Source organism: Alligator sinensis, unplaced genomic scaffold (genome assembly GCF_000455745.1).
Source record: "Alligator sinensis unplaced genomic scaffold, ASM45574v1 scaffold444_1, whole genome shotgun sequence".
Taxonomy (NCBI): Eukaryota; Metazoa; Chordata; order Crocodylia; family Alligatoridae; genus Alligator; species Alligator sinensis.
Genome location: NW_005841886.1, coordinates 2,456,514 through 2,472,182, shown reverse-complemented (window position 1 = coordinate 2,472,182; position 15,669 = coordinate 2,456,514). Strand labels below are relative to the sequence as shown.

General features: G+C 51.2%; 1 protein-coding gene across 1 annotated transcript in view; it reads right to left on the bottom strand.

Annotated features, from left to right (window-relative positions):
* Positions 1-15,669, bottom strand: part of ACE (angiotensin I converting enzyme) — a 58,518-nt gene that overhangs the window by 2,391 nt on the left and 40,458 nt on the right. The window contains 13 exon segments of the mRNA XM_014516985.2: positions 1-4; positions 1,126-1,252; positions 2,373-2,471; positions 2,907-3,051; positions 3,608-3,831; positions 4,565-4,737; positions 5,715-5,812; positions 6,833-7,024; positions 8,784-8,927; positions 9,554-9,641; positions 10,996-11,154; positions 11,471-11,607; positions 12,244-12,455. The exon segment at positions 1-4 is cut by the window's left edge and continues 180 nt beyond it. Of these exon segments, the coding sequence (XP_014372471.2) occupies positions 1-4; positions 1,126-1,252; positions 2,373-2,471; positions 2,907-3,051; positions 3,608-3,831; positions 4,565-4,737; positions 5,715-5,812; positions 6,833-7,024; positions 8,784-8,927; positions 9,554-9,641; positions 10,996-11,154; positions 11,471-11,607; positions 12,244-12,455 (1,802 nt within the window).

Genomic DNA, 15,669 nt, shown 5'->3' with positions numbered 1-15,669 from the left:
ATTCCTGTGGAAGCAGAAGCAGGTCCATCAGGCCCTGCAGCAGCAGGCTCTGCCCAGAGGTACTCGCACTTGCCAGTGACCCTTGGAGTCTGCTCTAGCCCCTGCTGTTCAGTGCTGGGCTGCGCCAAAGGCCTCCTCCAGAGTGTACTGTGATGACACACAGGAAAAGCCTACTGCAGGGGGATGAAGGCTGGGCACAGGTGGGTGGATGTGGGGTTTGGTCTGGGGCACCAGCTGATTCCCTGGAAGGTGCAGTGTAGGTGCTGATTCCCTGGTAGGCAGACTGGTTAACAGGTTTCAGGTGGTGTGAACATGGAGCTATAACTCAGGGAAAGCACCCTTAGTCCTTCTCATCCCTCAGCCCCCACAGGAAGATCTAGATCTCAGCAAAAAGGGAATTTGGGGTACCTCCTTAAACAGAAGCCTGAGTGCTTACAGAAGCCAACGTGCCATCTAGTGGCAGCTTTCAGTGTTGCAACCCACCTGCCCCATGTGTGCAGACGGCGGCCTCCTCTGTGACAGCAGCTGGCACTAACTCACGGTGGGCAGGCAGCTCCTGCCCTTCCCCTGAGGCACTTGTGAGACCCTCTCTGCTCCACCTCAACTCCACCATGTGGCAGGGAAGGAGGAACAGGTGAAGGACAAACCTAAGCAGTGGTGCCCAAAGCCACTCAGACCCCAGTGGCCACATTAAGGCTCCCCATGTCAGTACCTGGGGTAGGGGTGGGCAGGAGCTCAGGGCAGATCATTGCCTGCCAGGAGCAGCACTTAGCTCTCATAGCACACGATCAACATTTAGTATTGCACCTGCTGAGGGCTAGGCTGCAGAAAGCCTAGCTCCTCCAAGGTGCACAGGCTCCCAGTGCCTGCTGAAATCCATTGGAGTCATGTGTTTGAACAGGTCTGAAAATCCTGACCACAGTCACTTTCCCAGGCAGTCACTGGGGGATCTGGGAATAGAACCTAATTATCTGGCTCCTCAGTTGCCTGCCATCATACAAGTGCAAAGATCTCGGGGGTTAGCAAAGTGTTGTGAAAGCTGGAGTATGGAGCTGAAATGGCTGGAGACCCCTTGGGAAGTGGCCTCTCATTGGAAGTGGCCCACATTTCTCCCTGCTGGCATACTCACCCCAGGAGGGTCCCTGCCTCCTTGGATTTGTAGATGTCACACTTGTACAAGGGGCCAGTGTGTCCAGCTGCTTTGCAGAGGGCTTGGTGGAACTGGAACTGAATCACAAAGCTGACAAAGTACCTGCAAATGCATCAGAGGGAAGTGAGTGAGACTGGGCTGCATAGACAGGTCATCTCTGGTGTTTCCAAGTCAGGTGGAGCGACAGCCTGTTCACAGATGTGCAGTTTGCTCTGAGTTGCCAGGGGAGCAGACATCCACATCCACATCAGTCTTCAGCTGGGCCAGAGAATGTGGCTACATGGATGTGCACAGACACGTGCAGAGCTGCGGTCCAGCAGAAGCCACAGGGGTAGCTGAATGCCCAACAATGTAAGGAATGAAGCTAGGCCTGGCCCAAAGTATCACATTGTGACCTGCAGCCTTACAGGGCGCACATCATCAATAACTGAGCACTGGCAATGCTGTTAATGCAGTCCTGAACACACAACACTGCAGCACCAGACTTTCCATGAGTCACCCATCCAAGAAGTATCTGCAAGCAGAGAGGAGGCCCCCTACAGCCAGAGCTGCATAGGGTAAGTTCTGAGTGCTGCATGTCCATTTCTGAGCCTGATCTTCAGGGGCTACAAGTTTTCCCACCCCCTTGGTGCGGAGGAGACATTCTAGCAGCTCACTCTTTCTGCTCTGCAAATTCCCCAGGTGTCAGCACCAAGTTTGATTGTCCTGTTGGCCCTGCTCAGGACCATGACTTAAGTGATGCAAGGGATCCAATATTTATTACTGGACACACCTAAGGGGCCATGGCCCATCACCTCCCCAGGGTGCTCTCTGAAAACAGCCTGTGCCAGCATATGACTTGCTATAATTGCTCTGTAACATCCCCTTCCCCACAGAAGTTTGTAGGTTGCCCGTGATCCTGCAGCTCAGGGGGATTGTTATCCATTAGGGTGACATTTAAGCATGAACATTTCTGGTGGCCACAGCTTTTATGGCTTGACTGTGGAGAAACTGCAGCCCAGAAGCCTGGTACATCCCTATTAGGTGAGGACCAATGAGTCCATGTCCGGTCCACAAACTGGAGGTGCACACACACTTCATAGGCCTGTCCCACACTGTCAGCCCCTTTCCCTGGTCACTGTTCCCCACCCCTCTCAGGTCCTGGGCTACCTACAGATTGACTTAACCCACTCTCACTTGGCTCAGTGTGGAGGACGGAGTGCTGACTTGCACGATACCTTACCTGACATACGGCACATTGGCAGGGATGTGGAACTTGGCACCAGGATCAAAGTCAGCTTCTGACCTGGGCACAGGTGGGCACAAGCCCTGGTATTTCAACCTGCAGGGGACAAAGAGAAGAGTGAGGCTTAGGAACCTCTGTCCAGAAAGAAAAAGGAAGCAAGTGGCTTAGTGTAACTGGGATAGGGAGCATTTGGGGCAGGAGGGCTGAAGGGGGCAGCAGTTAGAACAGACCAGGGCCAGTGAGGGGTGGGATGAAGTGGCCTGGCAGCAGGTAGAGATTTAGTCAGTCTTCTGGAGGCTGGTGAAGTAGAGTACAGACCTGTGGGCTTGCAGCAAGAAATGGCAAGGAGTGTCATGCACTATCATATCCCACTGGAAGGAGGGACCATTCACATATATGGGGAGGTGTTATCCAGGCCAGGGTATGGCCATGGCTTAGAGTGAAGACCCTGCTCTCAGACAAGAATAGCTATGTGCTGTCCAGGAGTTCACTTTTCTGCAACCCCTCCAGCTGATGAAGCCCAAGGAGGACCTGAGGTTCCACCACTGTTGGTTATATTCATCTTCCTTTATCCGCCCGTCAAACACCTTCCACCTCCACTGGTCCATAAGGTAGCCAAAAGGCACAAAGGCAATCTTGTCCAAGGCAATGCTCATCAGGTAATTGATGTCGCTCTCTGTGGAGTGGGACAGAGGATGGGAAGTTGTTAAAGCCGTACTCATCCCAGTCAATGCCCTGGTAGCAATGCCACTGCATGGACCTGCGGAGAATTTAGGAGGGGTCCTGCAAGACATTGCTATCAGTGACCCAGCACTGCTGCAACACAGTGTAACACACTGTGTCCCTGACACCCTTCCTCCCCCCAGCTTTGTTCTCAAAACCAGGGCAGTTCATACACTCCTTCAGTCTCTGATGAACATCAAAGGGTCAGAGCAAGGAGGCAGCCAATAGTACAGGTCTGCCTGTACCTCCCGGTAGTAATCTTCCTGCCTGAACATCACCCTCTCCCTGTTCCCCTTGGCCTCCATCCTGGAGGGGAGATGACCAGATTCCTCCATGTTACTGAGCTGCTCCATTGTCTGGCAAGGGTATGTGGAGGATGTGAGGCAGCCCATTCCAAGTAGACAGTTTGTCTCCCATGACTTCCAGCACTGCCCTGACTTCCATGCCTGCCTTAGCTTGCTGAGTCCATGGGAGACCTATGGAGTAGTAATGGGCTTGACTGAACTCACCCATATTATCCTCAGCCTGAGGAAGAAGGTTGATGCTGTGCAGGTGCTTAGGGGTGGAGACTGACAGGGCCATGACATCCCCAATGGCCTCATGGAAGCCAGGGTTGGCTCCATCACGGAAAGATATGGGCTGGTCCTTGTACTGCAGGAAGTACTGGACGTGGCCCATCTCATGGTGCACAGTGATCAGGTCATCCATGTTCACCACCGTACACTGCTTAATCCTAGAACACAGAGGTCAACAGCTAGCATGAGACAAGGGCAAGGACAGACAGAGACAGATAGAAGATATGGGGGTGGAGAAGGGGTGCTATACCTAGACTCTTTCTCACTCACGTGTACTCACACAATGAGTCATTCACCACATCAGTATCCCTATTCCAGGGGCTGAAGCAGAGTTCCTCTATGGTCCTGCAGACATGCTGGGCTGACAGCCCTATGCTGCAGTGCAGTTTCTCTCTGGCTCTTCTGGTGCTCTGCTCAGATCCTTTTGCAGGCAGTGATGAACTGCACCTGCCTGCTGTCCTGGACCAAGGCTATGATACTGCTCTTTACCCTGCTCCATCTCTGGGCAGAGAGGGCAAACCCGGCCCTGGTGCTGGATTTGGCAAACAGGCAAAGCCTCAGGTACGTGCCAGACAGCAGTAGGCAAAGAGCCTCCAGGTCAAGGAGCCGCTGGGAGTCTGCTGGGCACACCCAGGAGTTCCACTGATGCTTGAGGGGACCTAGCTAGTCACAAACTAGTATGACGGCCATCTGGGTACTAGCAACAATGCCAAATTGAGTGCAGTATAATGGGCACTGGTGCCAGCACTACAAAGCCTCCAGGGAATGGGATTTGCAACAGCAGCAGGCCTTTTGGCCAAGGCTCTAGCTAGATTCCTCTGCTTTGCTCAATTCCAACTCTCCTGAAGGGCACAGTACCTCCCAGCCCTTTCCCTGGCTCCCCAGAGGCACCTGAAGTCCTTGCGGTTGTAGAAGTCCCAGGCTGAGGCATGGCACACCACTTCCCGCCCATCCGATGGCTTCTCAATCATGGACTTGTCCCAGAATTCCTGGGGCATAGGGATCAAGTCCAGAGAGGTGAAGAAATTGTCTGACTCCTGAAACATCCTCTTGGGGGTCCAGTTCTGCAGAGACAGTGAAGACTGTGCATGAGAACGGGCTGGAACGGGCTCCCAAGGGTCTGGAATGGGCTCCCAAGGGAGGTGGTGCTCTCCCCTACCCTGGGGGTCTTCAAGAGGAGGTTAGATGAGTATCTGGCTGGGGTCATCTAGACCCAGCACTCTTTCCTGCTTATGCGGGGGGTCGGACTCGATGATCTATTGAGGTTCCTTCCGACCCTAACATCTATGAATCTATGAGAGTGGGAGAAAACACAAGGGCTTTGGCAATTGCATGAATGGCAGGAAGCCAGAGCTGGTATCACAGCTCCACTTCTTGACTCTTGAGTTTAGGCTGCGATCCTGATCCCCTTGGGGCAAAGTTCTTATTGTATGGGAGCAGGATCTGGTCCTCAGAACAGTGAGTGAAGGGGAGAGCAGAAGTGAGTAAGCAAAGGGAATACGTTTTGGAAATGGCTTGCTGCAGAGCTGGGGCTGAGCTCTGACAGTGACCAGAGGTGATGGGGAAGAGGATGTCGGTGCACAGCCTTATCCTGGGGGGGGAAGGTGTAAGGGAAGAGTATATTCTGGCTGTGGGAGGTGAGCAGAAAATGCAGGATAGCTATTGTGGGCTCAGGGACTTCCCTGAGACTGACATCTGTGAAGATGCCTAGGAAGCTGCAAGTGACACAAACTACGAGGGGCTCCCAGCTTGTGCCTAACACTGACCATTAAAGTCTGTTCTACCTCTAGGCTGGACCTAGAAGGATCCACATAGCCTGATTATTAGGATGAATTAGTAGAAGAACTCAACTTCTCTGCAAGATCCTGTCTCTATAGCTTAAAAGGGTGTCCCATTGATTTCCGGTTCGTATTTGGGTCAGTGTGAGAAGCATGGGGTCTAGTGAGCAGACAGCACACTGAGTCCTGGGATGGTTTAGAGAAGAAGGGTGGTGGGCATCCTATAGAAAGGAAAAAGCATTAAATGGTGCAAGCTCACTAACCTGGCTTTTCATGGCTGGGGTGGCATCCACTTTGGTGGCACTAGGGAAAGGTGTCAGCAGATCAAAAATGGCAGACCATGACTGGGCCCACATGTTTCCTAGAAAACCCAGGAGGGGCAGAGAATCAGGGAAAAGAGGAGAAAAAGAGAGAAGGACAAAAGCAAATGGTTATTCCAAATCCTTTAATAAGCCAGAACATCACCTTCCTTGGCTATTTGTGAAGAAGCCTAAGGGCTTCTGTCAAGGCTTTGCCCTCCACCAAGACAGCACGATTTCTGCCCCTCCCTAGTGACCCTCCTACCTCCCAGTCTGAGTCCCTCCACATGCCGCAAACATGGCCCTGTTCCCAACATAACACATGACTGCAAAGCTCCACTGTTGTACAACACATTTCAATGAAGATTTGGCATAAACCAATGTAACTGCACTAGCACCAGTGAGAGGATGGAGGGTCTAACCGGTCAGAGCACTGGGATTAGGGCTCTTGCCAAGGGGACCTGGATTAAGTTTCCTGCTCTGCCACAGACTGTGTGTGACCCTGGACAGGTCACTCAATCTTATTGTTCCTCTGTTCTCCATCTCTGCAAGGGGGGAGCATGGCAAGATTCTCTCTCACTAGGGTGCTGGGAGGTTCAGGCCATTGTTTTTTGAGCACTCAGCCCCTAGAGCAAAGGACCTGGGATTAGCAGTAATAGAGCTGGGCTGGCTTCCACCAGGTTTTGGTTTGGCTTCAAGAATCCAGAGAGGGTAAGGGGTGGGGGAAGAACATCCTATCACTTAAAGCAGGCGGCCACAAATCAGGACCCCAAGGTCCATCTTTGGGACCTGCCACTGACTCCCTTTGTGGTTGTGGGTACATGGCTTAGGCTACAATGTTCACACAAGGTCAGGATACTGGGACTGCATTTCCTGAAGTGCTCAGCACCTGGCACTCTCCCATTGACCTTGGCACTTTGTACAAGCTGGGCCCAACTGTGGCACTGAGCTTTGGGGAATGCTCTGTCCCATAACCAGTGGTCTGGGGTTCAGGGAACGGATGCCTTTAAGACATCTGTGCCCTCTAAGGAATGCCATTTCCCAACAGAGAGAAACCCCATCCATGCCCAGCAGGGCCTTACCTAGCAGGTGGGCTGGGATGGGGCCCTTCAAGTTGATGTACTCCTTCCCATATTTGTTGTAGAGGGCTCGGCGCACATAGGCATGAAGGTTGAGGTACAGGGGCTGCAGTTGCAGGTAGAGCTTCTCTAGGTCCTCTTCAAAGGTGGGTGTTTCATAGAGGGATCTCCAGAAGGCACCATTGTCAGCATGACCTGTCCAAAGGCAGGATGAGAAAAGAAGCCTTTGGAACTGCCTGATTGGGGGGGAAGGGGGGTGGGGTAGGTGGGGATGGAGTGGGGGTGGAGGGGGAGAGACACATCTCTGCTACCTCATTTGCAGGATGACAGGTTCCTGATCATGCCCTGCCCTCGGACCATTGTGGCTGGTCCCAAACTCTTCTTCCTAATTTGTCTGCTTTTCCCACTGTAACCAGACAAAGCTCTAATGTTCACATCCCACATTGCCATCCTGATTTGCCTCTGTCAAAGCTCATAGTCTCAGCCCACAAGGCACACCAGCAGCATTATTATCAGCCACTGAAAATAGCCAGCACTGAATCAGTGGTTCTCAGCTTTTTCAGACCTGAGACACCCCTCCATAGCTCTTCTGAATTTGACAACACCCAGTTGGGAACCAGGGGCACACAACACTAGTTGGGTTCCAGGGGCATAACTAGCTATTTCTGCACCCTGGGCACAGATGTGGGGCAGGGACGGAGTTGTGCTGAGTAGGGGAAGGAGGGGTGGAAGGTCCAGGTAGAGTCTTACCCTGCCACAGCCTGGGCTCATCCATGGGCTACAGGCTCACAGTGGGAACCTGATGTGAAGTCCCCATGTCAGCCTCACTCACCCTCTCCTCCATTAACCCTTTCACAGGTGCCATATAGATAGGCGCTCATCTGCATATAGATTGTGATTGTAAAAGTCTTCATTTGGTTGTGCTGTGAAAGGGTTAACAAAGTAGCTGTTGCCTTACAGTAATATGTGGGTAGAGGGGAGAGAAGTGCAGGAGGGGCCAGGCAGCAAGGGGATCCCTGACTCTGGCCAGGCAGATTCATCTGGGTGTCTGGGTGAGCCCATGCCAAGCACAGACCCCTGCTGTCAGCTCAGGCACCGTCTACCTCCATTCCAGCATCCTTACCATGTTTGGTGCCTAGGACTCATGCTCCAGTCACCAACACCTCTCTTACCAGAAGTGGGCATGTGGGGTGGACCAGGAAAGGCTGCAAGAGAGGGGCTCCTGCTGCACCTGCTTCCCAGTTCACCCAGCATACCCTTCCTGGAAACAAAGTCATGCTGGGTAGCTCAAATTGGCCACAGCAGCACCCTTGAAAATCTTTCACATAACCCTGCTTGAGAATAGGGTGGCCATCATAGAGGACAGTCCAGTTGTCCTCTGTCCTCTATTGATATGAAACCGGATGCCTTTATGTCCTCAGTTTTTCTCTTCAAGAGAAAAATAGAGGACATAAAGGCATCGGGTGGGGTCCCTCCTCCACTGGGTGGAGGTGCCTTCACATCACTTGGATACTAGAGGTGCAGAAAGAGCAGCAGCTGCCAAGGATCTTTCACAAGATAACACAACAAACCCTGAAGTCCTGACTCATCCCCTGAACCTGGGTGGTGCTGAGCCCCTCCAGGAAGCACTGAGGACCCAGTGAAGTCAATGGGGCTTGCATGGCACTCAGTACCCTGCTTTCAATAAGCTCCTGTGATCCATTCGCAATTCATCTCTATTAGAGCAGGATCAAACTTCTAGATATTGTTTGAGGCCCAAATTCTGAGCAGCACTGACTACCCATAGATCTGTCAGACTTAAGAGAGTTTTGTCTGAGTAAGGGACTCAGGAGTGAGTGCAGGGAGCTGGTGGCCTGTGGCTGTGGGACAGTAGGGAAGCAGAATGGCTGAGAGCAGCTAGGCTTGTGAGGGCCATCTTCCACTGGAGAAACAGGCACCACAACGGGAAGCTGACCATTGAGTCTGGCTGCCTTGTTGCTTAGCTCCACATATCTCTTGTATTTGGTTCTGATTTGATTCCCAGAGGCATCCCGCCAGCCCTTCCAGGCGAAAAGGAGCTCATCATAATCCCTTGAGGTGGCGAGGATGTTGGTAAGGTCTACAAAGGGAGAAAAAAAAATGAAACTCTCAGTCTCCCTGCTGTGTACCTTCCCACTGTTGGACAGACCCTGGAGAGGCCTGAAGATCTCCCTTCCCCGTCTACCCTAGCTTAGCACAAAAGCACAGCTCCCAAGGCTCATCCCCTTCCCAGGCTCCTCTCTGCGAATCCTTCCACCGTAACCCTCTCCACATGCCCATAACGCACTTGGTGAGATGACTGTTCCCCAACAAAGTTCTCCCTCTGCTTTTCTTCACCAAGTCTCCTACTCCTAAAATCCTCCTGGGAGAACCATCACTGGTCATAGTTTCCTCTAGTTTCTATGGTCATCTGTGTTTCACATGCTCAGGAGTAGAACCTCATCCAGCAGGGGACATGCCAGTTCTTACATGGCAACAAAGTAGGCAGTGGCAAATGGTGTCAGGCCTGACTCGGTCCTAGGCTCCTGATGGGTTTTAGGCTTTGGAGCTAAACACAAGAGTTTAACATCAGAATTACATGGGCCTCTGAGAACATCCATGAACTTTCCTCCCTGTTTGCTGCCCTATAGGTGGAGGTTCCTTCTTTTCTAGGGCATCTCCAAAGAACTCCAAGGAAAGTCCTCCAGAGACTTTTCTACAACTTACCAGGATCCAGTGGATAGCACTTGTCGTTTTCCTTGCAGACCTTGGCTATGCTGTATGTGGTCTCCATGTCCGAGAGAAGTTTGTTGTACTGAGAAAGAAATTGGATCACGTTAGACAAGGATTCCTGCTTGTATGGTAGAAGATGGGAATACGTCACTGCCCACTAACTGGCACCAGCTACCCTGCTCTAGTGCCTGCCATGCAAGAACTCCAAACACTCTACGGACATGAATGAGTTCAGTCTCACCACTGCCCAGAACGCAGACCTGTGTGTGTCTTGAAGTGAATGTGGATGTGGCTGAGGCACAGAGGGAAGAAGCTTATCCAGACTCAATAAATGAGTCACAGACAGAGTTATGGGCCTCATTTCCTACCCTTCAGAGTGCCAGTAACCCTCACATACCTCAGAGCAAGTGCACCTACAGCACTGACCCAGCCATATGGGGGATAAGGAGAAATCTTCATGAGGTGTCAACAGAATAGATCCAATGAAATACAGCTGGCAGTGCCACCTCCATACAGAAAGGGTGGTAGATGCACTCCCCCCCCCATTCATTACAGTGCTCTCACTGTTTTATTAACCATTTATTGACTGTGTCAGAACAGAAGAGCCTGGATCTCTTTACAATGAGATTTTCACATTCACATGCTTGGGAGCTGGGAGAAATGCTTCTATTCTGAGCATTGACTTGCTCACTGTTACTTTTTAAATTTTCTTTCAGCGAGTGAAAATAATTTGCATTTTAATAAGAGCAGGTGCTTTTTGCCTGAGCCTGCCAGAGCCCACAAGCCCCAATCCTTCCAAGGCTCCAGGCTGATGGGTAGAAATGATTTTGGCTGCATTATATTTGTACTGCCATATCATTCATAGAAAGAGATCGAGACAGAGGGAAGGACACTTTGTGCAATCACTGTCTGGATGGTGAAAAACACATGATCTCAGATCACACAAAATACAAGCTGGGGTTCATTATTTTGATCTCAACTGGAACCCTGTGATCTCAACAGCAACCTGGGATCAGCCTGCCTCTACATCCTTCTTCAATTCCTTCTTCAACTCTCTCATCAATGCAGGGCCCAGGCACAGCCCTCAGGCCAAATGCAACATGGAGAACTTTGCAAAGCAGCTTAGAGGACCCCTCACTCTTCATAGGAGGGTGCTATGGGAGAATCCAGGCCCCAGCGTGCCATGCACCTGGGCACACTAAATGTTGGGATTTATAGTCTTTGGAAGAGTGCTTCCTTAGAGGCAGAAATGGTGTTCACCTCTGTTTGGAAAGCAGTTAGTGCACTCTCTCCAGGGGCTCCCCTTGAACCAGGTTGGCAGCTACAATCTGCCCCATGTTACACAAGTCAGGAGTAGACGATAGGCTCCTGAAAGGGTGTTTGGGTGGACATGTTTGGCTGCACTTTCAGAGCACTCTCTTGCCAATCCTGCTCACCTCCTCCAGCTCATCCTTGGGCAATGCAGCCCTCTCAATGTCGCTCAGCTTCTTAAGGATGCGCTTCATGCTCTGGTCCTGAAAGTCGGAGTAGTCAAACTGCCGGGCCTTCATGCCATACTGCAGGGTGTGATTGGACATCAACAGGTTCTTTTCCAGCTGCAAGACCAAGAGGGGATAGCAGAGGAAGTGCCCCATGGGGCTCCATCAGACACAAGTCACTGTTAAGGACGCTGCAGCATGCAACGGGCAACTAAGGCATTTCTTCCCCATGACTGCCCAGGGACCAAGTCTAATCTGTAAACAAGGAGCAGCTACAAATGCCTCTTGGCCATGGGCAAGGATACTAGAGGAGGGTACCTCCTGACACACGGATGAAGCTCCCTGGCAGGAGCAGAGGCTGCTCTAGTTTTCTGTGTTGTCTGCCTGCCTTTGCCTTCACTGTCAGACTGTTGCTTATAGCTTGTTTTCATACCATGATCTGCTTATTGTGGTCAGTGATGTTGGTGTTGTATGTCCAGGATGCTTCGGTGTAGGCATTCCACACCACTTCAGCTGTTTGGTTGTACTCTGCCAAGAATTCTTTAGCTTGTGCTTCATCCGCTATTTTATCTAGGAAGAGACGGGGATGAAAACACAATGGTGAGGCAGGAAAGAAAACTTTCCCCTCTAGAGAGCAACCCCTCTTTGGAAACTCCATGGCTGAGCCCTTTCCAGTACTGAAGGCACAGCCTGGGGACGTGATGGAGACCTGGGAAGTATCTGCATTCCTGTCCTGGTGGTCCCTGAGAGAGAAGTGATAGGAGAAGCCAGCAGGCAGGTGGGAGCTGGTGGAGCATCTGTCCTTATTTATTTGGACAGGGCAAGGTGTCAACAGGACAAGTACTGGATTCTAGACCCTCCCAATCAGCCAATCAAGAGACAGCACAGGGAAGATGATCTGCTACATCAGGAGGACAGGGATTACTGGAACAGAATAGACCATAGGTCACTTCAGCTGTGTTTGACCCATGGCACATGATTAATAGTGAGGTAAAGTACCTTGTGAAACATGATTGAACAGTGATCTCTAGACCTGAGCTGGTGACCAGTCTATGCTGCATTCTTTCTCCCTATCCCAGCACACCATGCACCAGCAGATATTGCATGTGCACATGGATTAACAATGTCACACTCCATCTGTTTTTGCACCCCTTCCAGCCACCCCAGACCCTGCTCTGGGGCAAAAAGACAGCGGGGGAGCTTTACCAATGCCCTCAGGGTAGCCCTCAGGAACAGGCGGGCGCCACTCAAAGTCTGGCCAGCCCAGGGTTTCCTGGGTCTTGTTGTTCTGTTGCTCCAGCCATTCTGTCACAGGTTTGAAGTAGTCCAACAGTGCCCCAGCATCCATACTTCTGGTGCCAGTCATAGTGAACAGGATTTCTTGCCATGGCTTGGAAGAACCAACTTTCAGCATCTCACTGCAGAGAACCAGAATAAGAAATGCCACTGTGAGACACAGAGAGGGGCAGGGCCAAAAACCACAGACCTTGGAGCTTTGCAGAGCAAAGGACAAGCACTCAATTCTCATGGCCACTGTCCATACTAGGCATCACAATGGATGGCACTACATAAGAGTTCAAGGACTCCCTCCACTCCAGCATTGGCTAATGGTTAAATTGAACACTGCTTCAATTATAAGACAGTGATGTTTCTGGATACCAATGGTCCTATGCTGCTAGGAAGATGACACCCTCCACTCTGCATTTCCTTTCTGCATTCAGCTCTCACTTTGTAACTGCTTTGGGACAGGCCCCATCTCCATTTGATGTCATGTGCAGCACCATGAACAATGCCCCTTGATTAGCAAATCAGCTTAGATTTGCAAAGTTACCCTAAGGATTTTGACATTTGATTGATATTAAAATGAGTGGCCAGGTGGCTGTTGCAAAGGGCTCTGCTTGGAAAGCAAGTCATACAAGGAAAGGTGATGCCTTCGAATGCCAATGCGCAGTCAGAATCTCATGTAGATGCGGCCAGGGGGGGATCTAGGAGTAGCTATGCCTACTATTATGGGTATTTTCCATGATTCTGGGCTTTGATGTTTGTCACATGGGGCCACAAGCAATTTCCCCCCTCCCACTGCTACATGTGTCAGGGTTCTTTTTTAAGTCTTCCTTGGGTGTTGGTTGCAGCCAGGGCTGGGGATTTGGACTGAGGTCTGCCAGTGCTCATGCTAGGACTTAAACCCAGAGGTTCCTGTCTGGAGCATCGTGCCCCACTGCTCAGGGTCAGACTGATACCCATATTTGGGGTCAGGAAGGAATTTTACCCCATAATCAGATTGGTATGGGCTATAGGGATTTTTGCCCTCCTCTGGACAAGGGGGTAGGGGTGGGAATGACCCTCTTCCTGGGATCTCTTGAGCATATTTTAACAAGCTCTGCAGCAGCAGGATATTGACTGCATGTTTTCCTTGGTTTACCCGTGGCAGATTAGGATGTTATGTCTTGTGGCTGTGTCAGGGTTGACTGTATAATTTTGCTAATAGGTTAGACAATGGATTTGTATAGGATGACTTGGATAGGGATGTTCCTGCCTTAGGCAGGTGGTTGAACTTGATGACTTCTGGGGCTCCCTTCCAGGTCTACTTCTCTGTGATTCGGGGTCAGGGAGTCCTTGGGACAGGTAGCATTGTCCAGGGACGAAGCCCCTTTAAGAAGACATCTGGATGGGGTAGAGGAGACAGAAAGCAGCAGGGAAAGGGTCTAGTGGTTCTCAGCAAAGGCTGGAAGAGCACACCTGAAGATGAGCCCTCCCAAGGGTGATACTGGAGAAGACACCTGGGGATTGGGCTCTGAGCCCTGCAGCCTAAGTTTCATAGTTTTAGGGTTGGAAGGGACCTAATAGATCTTCTACCCCGCCCCCCCGCCAGGGCGGGAGAACAACCCCAAAAAAAAACAAAAAACCAAAAAAACCCCACAAACCCTAAAAACAAAAACGGGACTCAAATGAGTCCAGCCAGGTAAGTATCCAGCCTCTTCTTAAAGATCCCCAGGTTAGGGGCCAGCACCACCTCCCTTGGAAGTTGGTTCCAGCTCCTAGCCGCCCTAACTGTGAAGTAGTTTTTTCGGATGTCCAATCTGTACCTCCTCTCCATCAACTTGTGCCCATTACTCCTTGTTATGCCAGCGGGGGCTAGGGGAAACAGCGTCTCCCCCAAACCCTTCTGGTTCCCCCTAGTGAGTTTATAGACGGTCACCAGGTCCCCCCTCAGCCTTCTCTTGTGGAGGCTGAATAGGTTCAGGTCCCGCAGTCTCTCACTGTAGGGTCTGCCCTGCTGTCCCTGGATCATGCGGGTGGCCCTCCTCTGGACCCTCTCCATGTTGTCCACATCCCTCCTGAAATGGGGCGCACAGAACTGGACACAATACTCCAGCTGCAGCCTGACCAGCGTCGCATAGAGGGGGAGGATCACCTCCCTGGCTCTACTCGAGATGCACCTGTGGATGCACGACAAGGTCCGGTTAGCCCTGCCAACCATGACCTCGCATTGTCGGCCCATGTTCATCTTGGAGTCAATAATGACATCAAGATCCCTTTCCGCCTCCGTGCTCTCAAGTAGGGAGTTCCCCATCGTATAAGTGTGCTGCTGGTAAGTGGCTTGACTTTGGGCTGTGGCATTAGTTCTTCATGTGCTGGGGAAGATAGGACAGCAACCTATGGTAGCTTGGAAAATCCCATCCATGAAACATAATCACCCAGTATCTATTCCAGCATTGGCCTCCTGCTTTCATTGGGATCCCGTATGTGAGTCACAGCAGCAGGACAGACAGACTGCAGTGCCAATTCTGGGCAGCAGCCTACGCCTATCAGTTCAAAACACACACAAACACAACTGGCCTGTCACCTCCACACTGTGCTCAGGACTCCTTGCTCCTGGAGGCTGGCTTGCCAGGCATAGAGTGCTGTTGCTGCTCTGGGCACATCTTTCCCAGAGGACCCAGGGGACCAGTACAGATGGTTTAAATAGCATTGAATCCTCTACTCTGCTGCCTCACTCAGATCCCAGGTGGGACTGAGTTTACCCTGCAAGGACCACCTCCTCAGGCAGCCTAGACATATTCTGAGATTCCTGAAGCAACATTGTCAGAAGTCCCCACATACTAGTTTCAAGGGTGATTGAGGTACTCACAGAAGAGTAAGTTCTACTGCCTTCCTGTGAAACTCAGTTCCTACATGCCTACATCAGTGCTGAAAATGGCACTTGGGCTCCCAACTCACTTCAACATCTTTGAACACATTACTCCTAGACTTTCAGATTTGCAGAACACCCACACAATCCCCAGTCTAAGATTCTGAAAGCATCTCCTTTCTCATAAACACCCATCCCATTTCCTGTGCTTGGACCTGGAGCAGGGATCTGTGGTTCTAAAAACAATAATTCCAGCACTTGAATTAAAAGCAAGTCTTCTCCAGCAAGTCCTTTCATAGGAATAAAGAGTATCCCAGCCCTCTGGCCCCAGAATGGGTAAGATCACCACATACTTCCCAGGTGAACCATTGCACCAGGGATGTTTATGGGGAGTTGAGATGATGCTTCTGGGAAAGGTAGCTGTCTGCCAGTGGGATTGTTTCTATTCTTATTGCTGGAGCTGCGACGCTGGTCTGAGTAGTTCACCTTTGTCTCCCAGA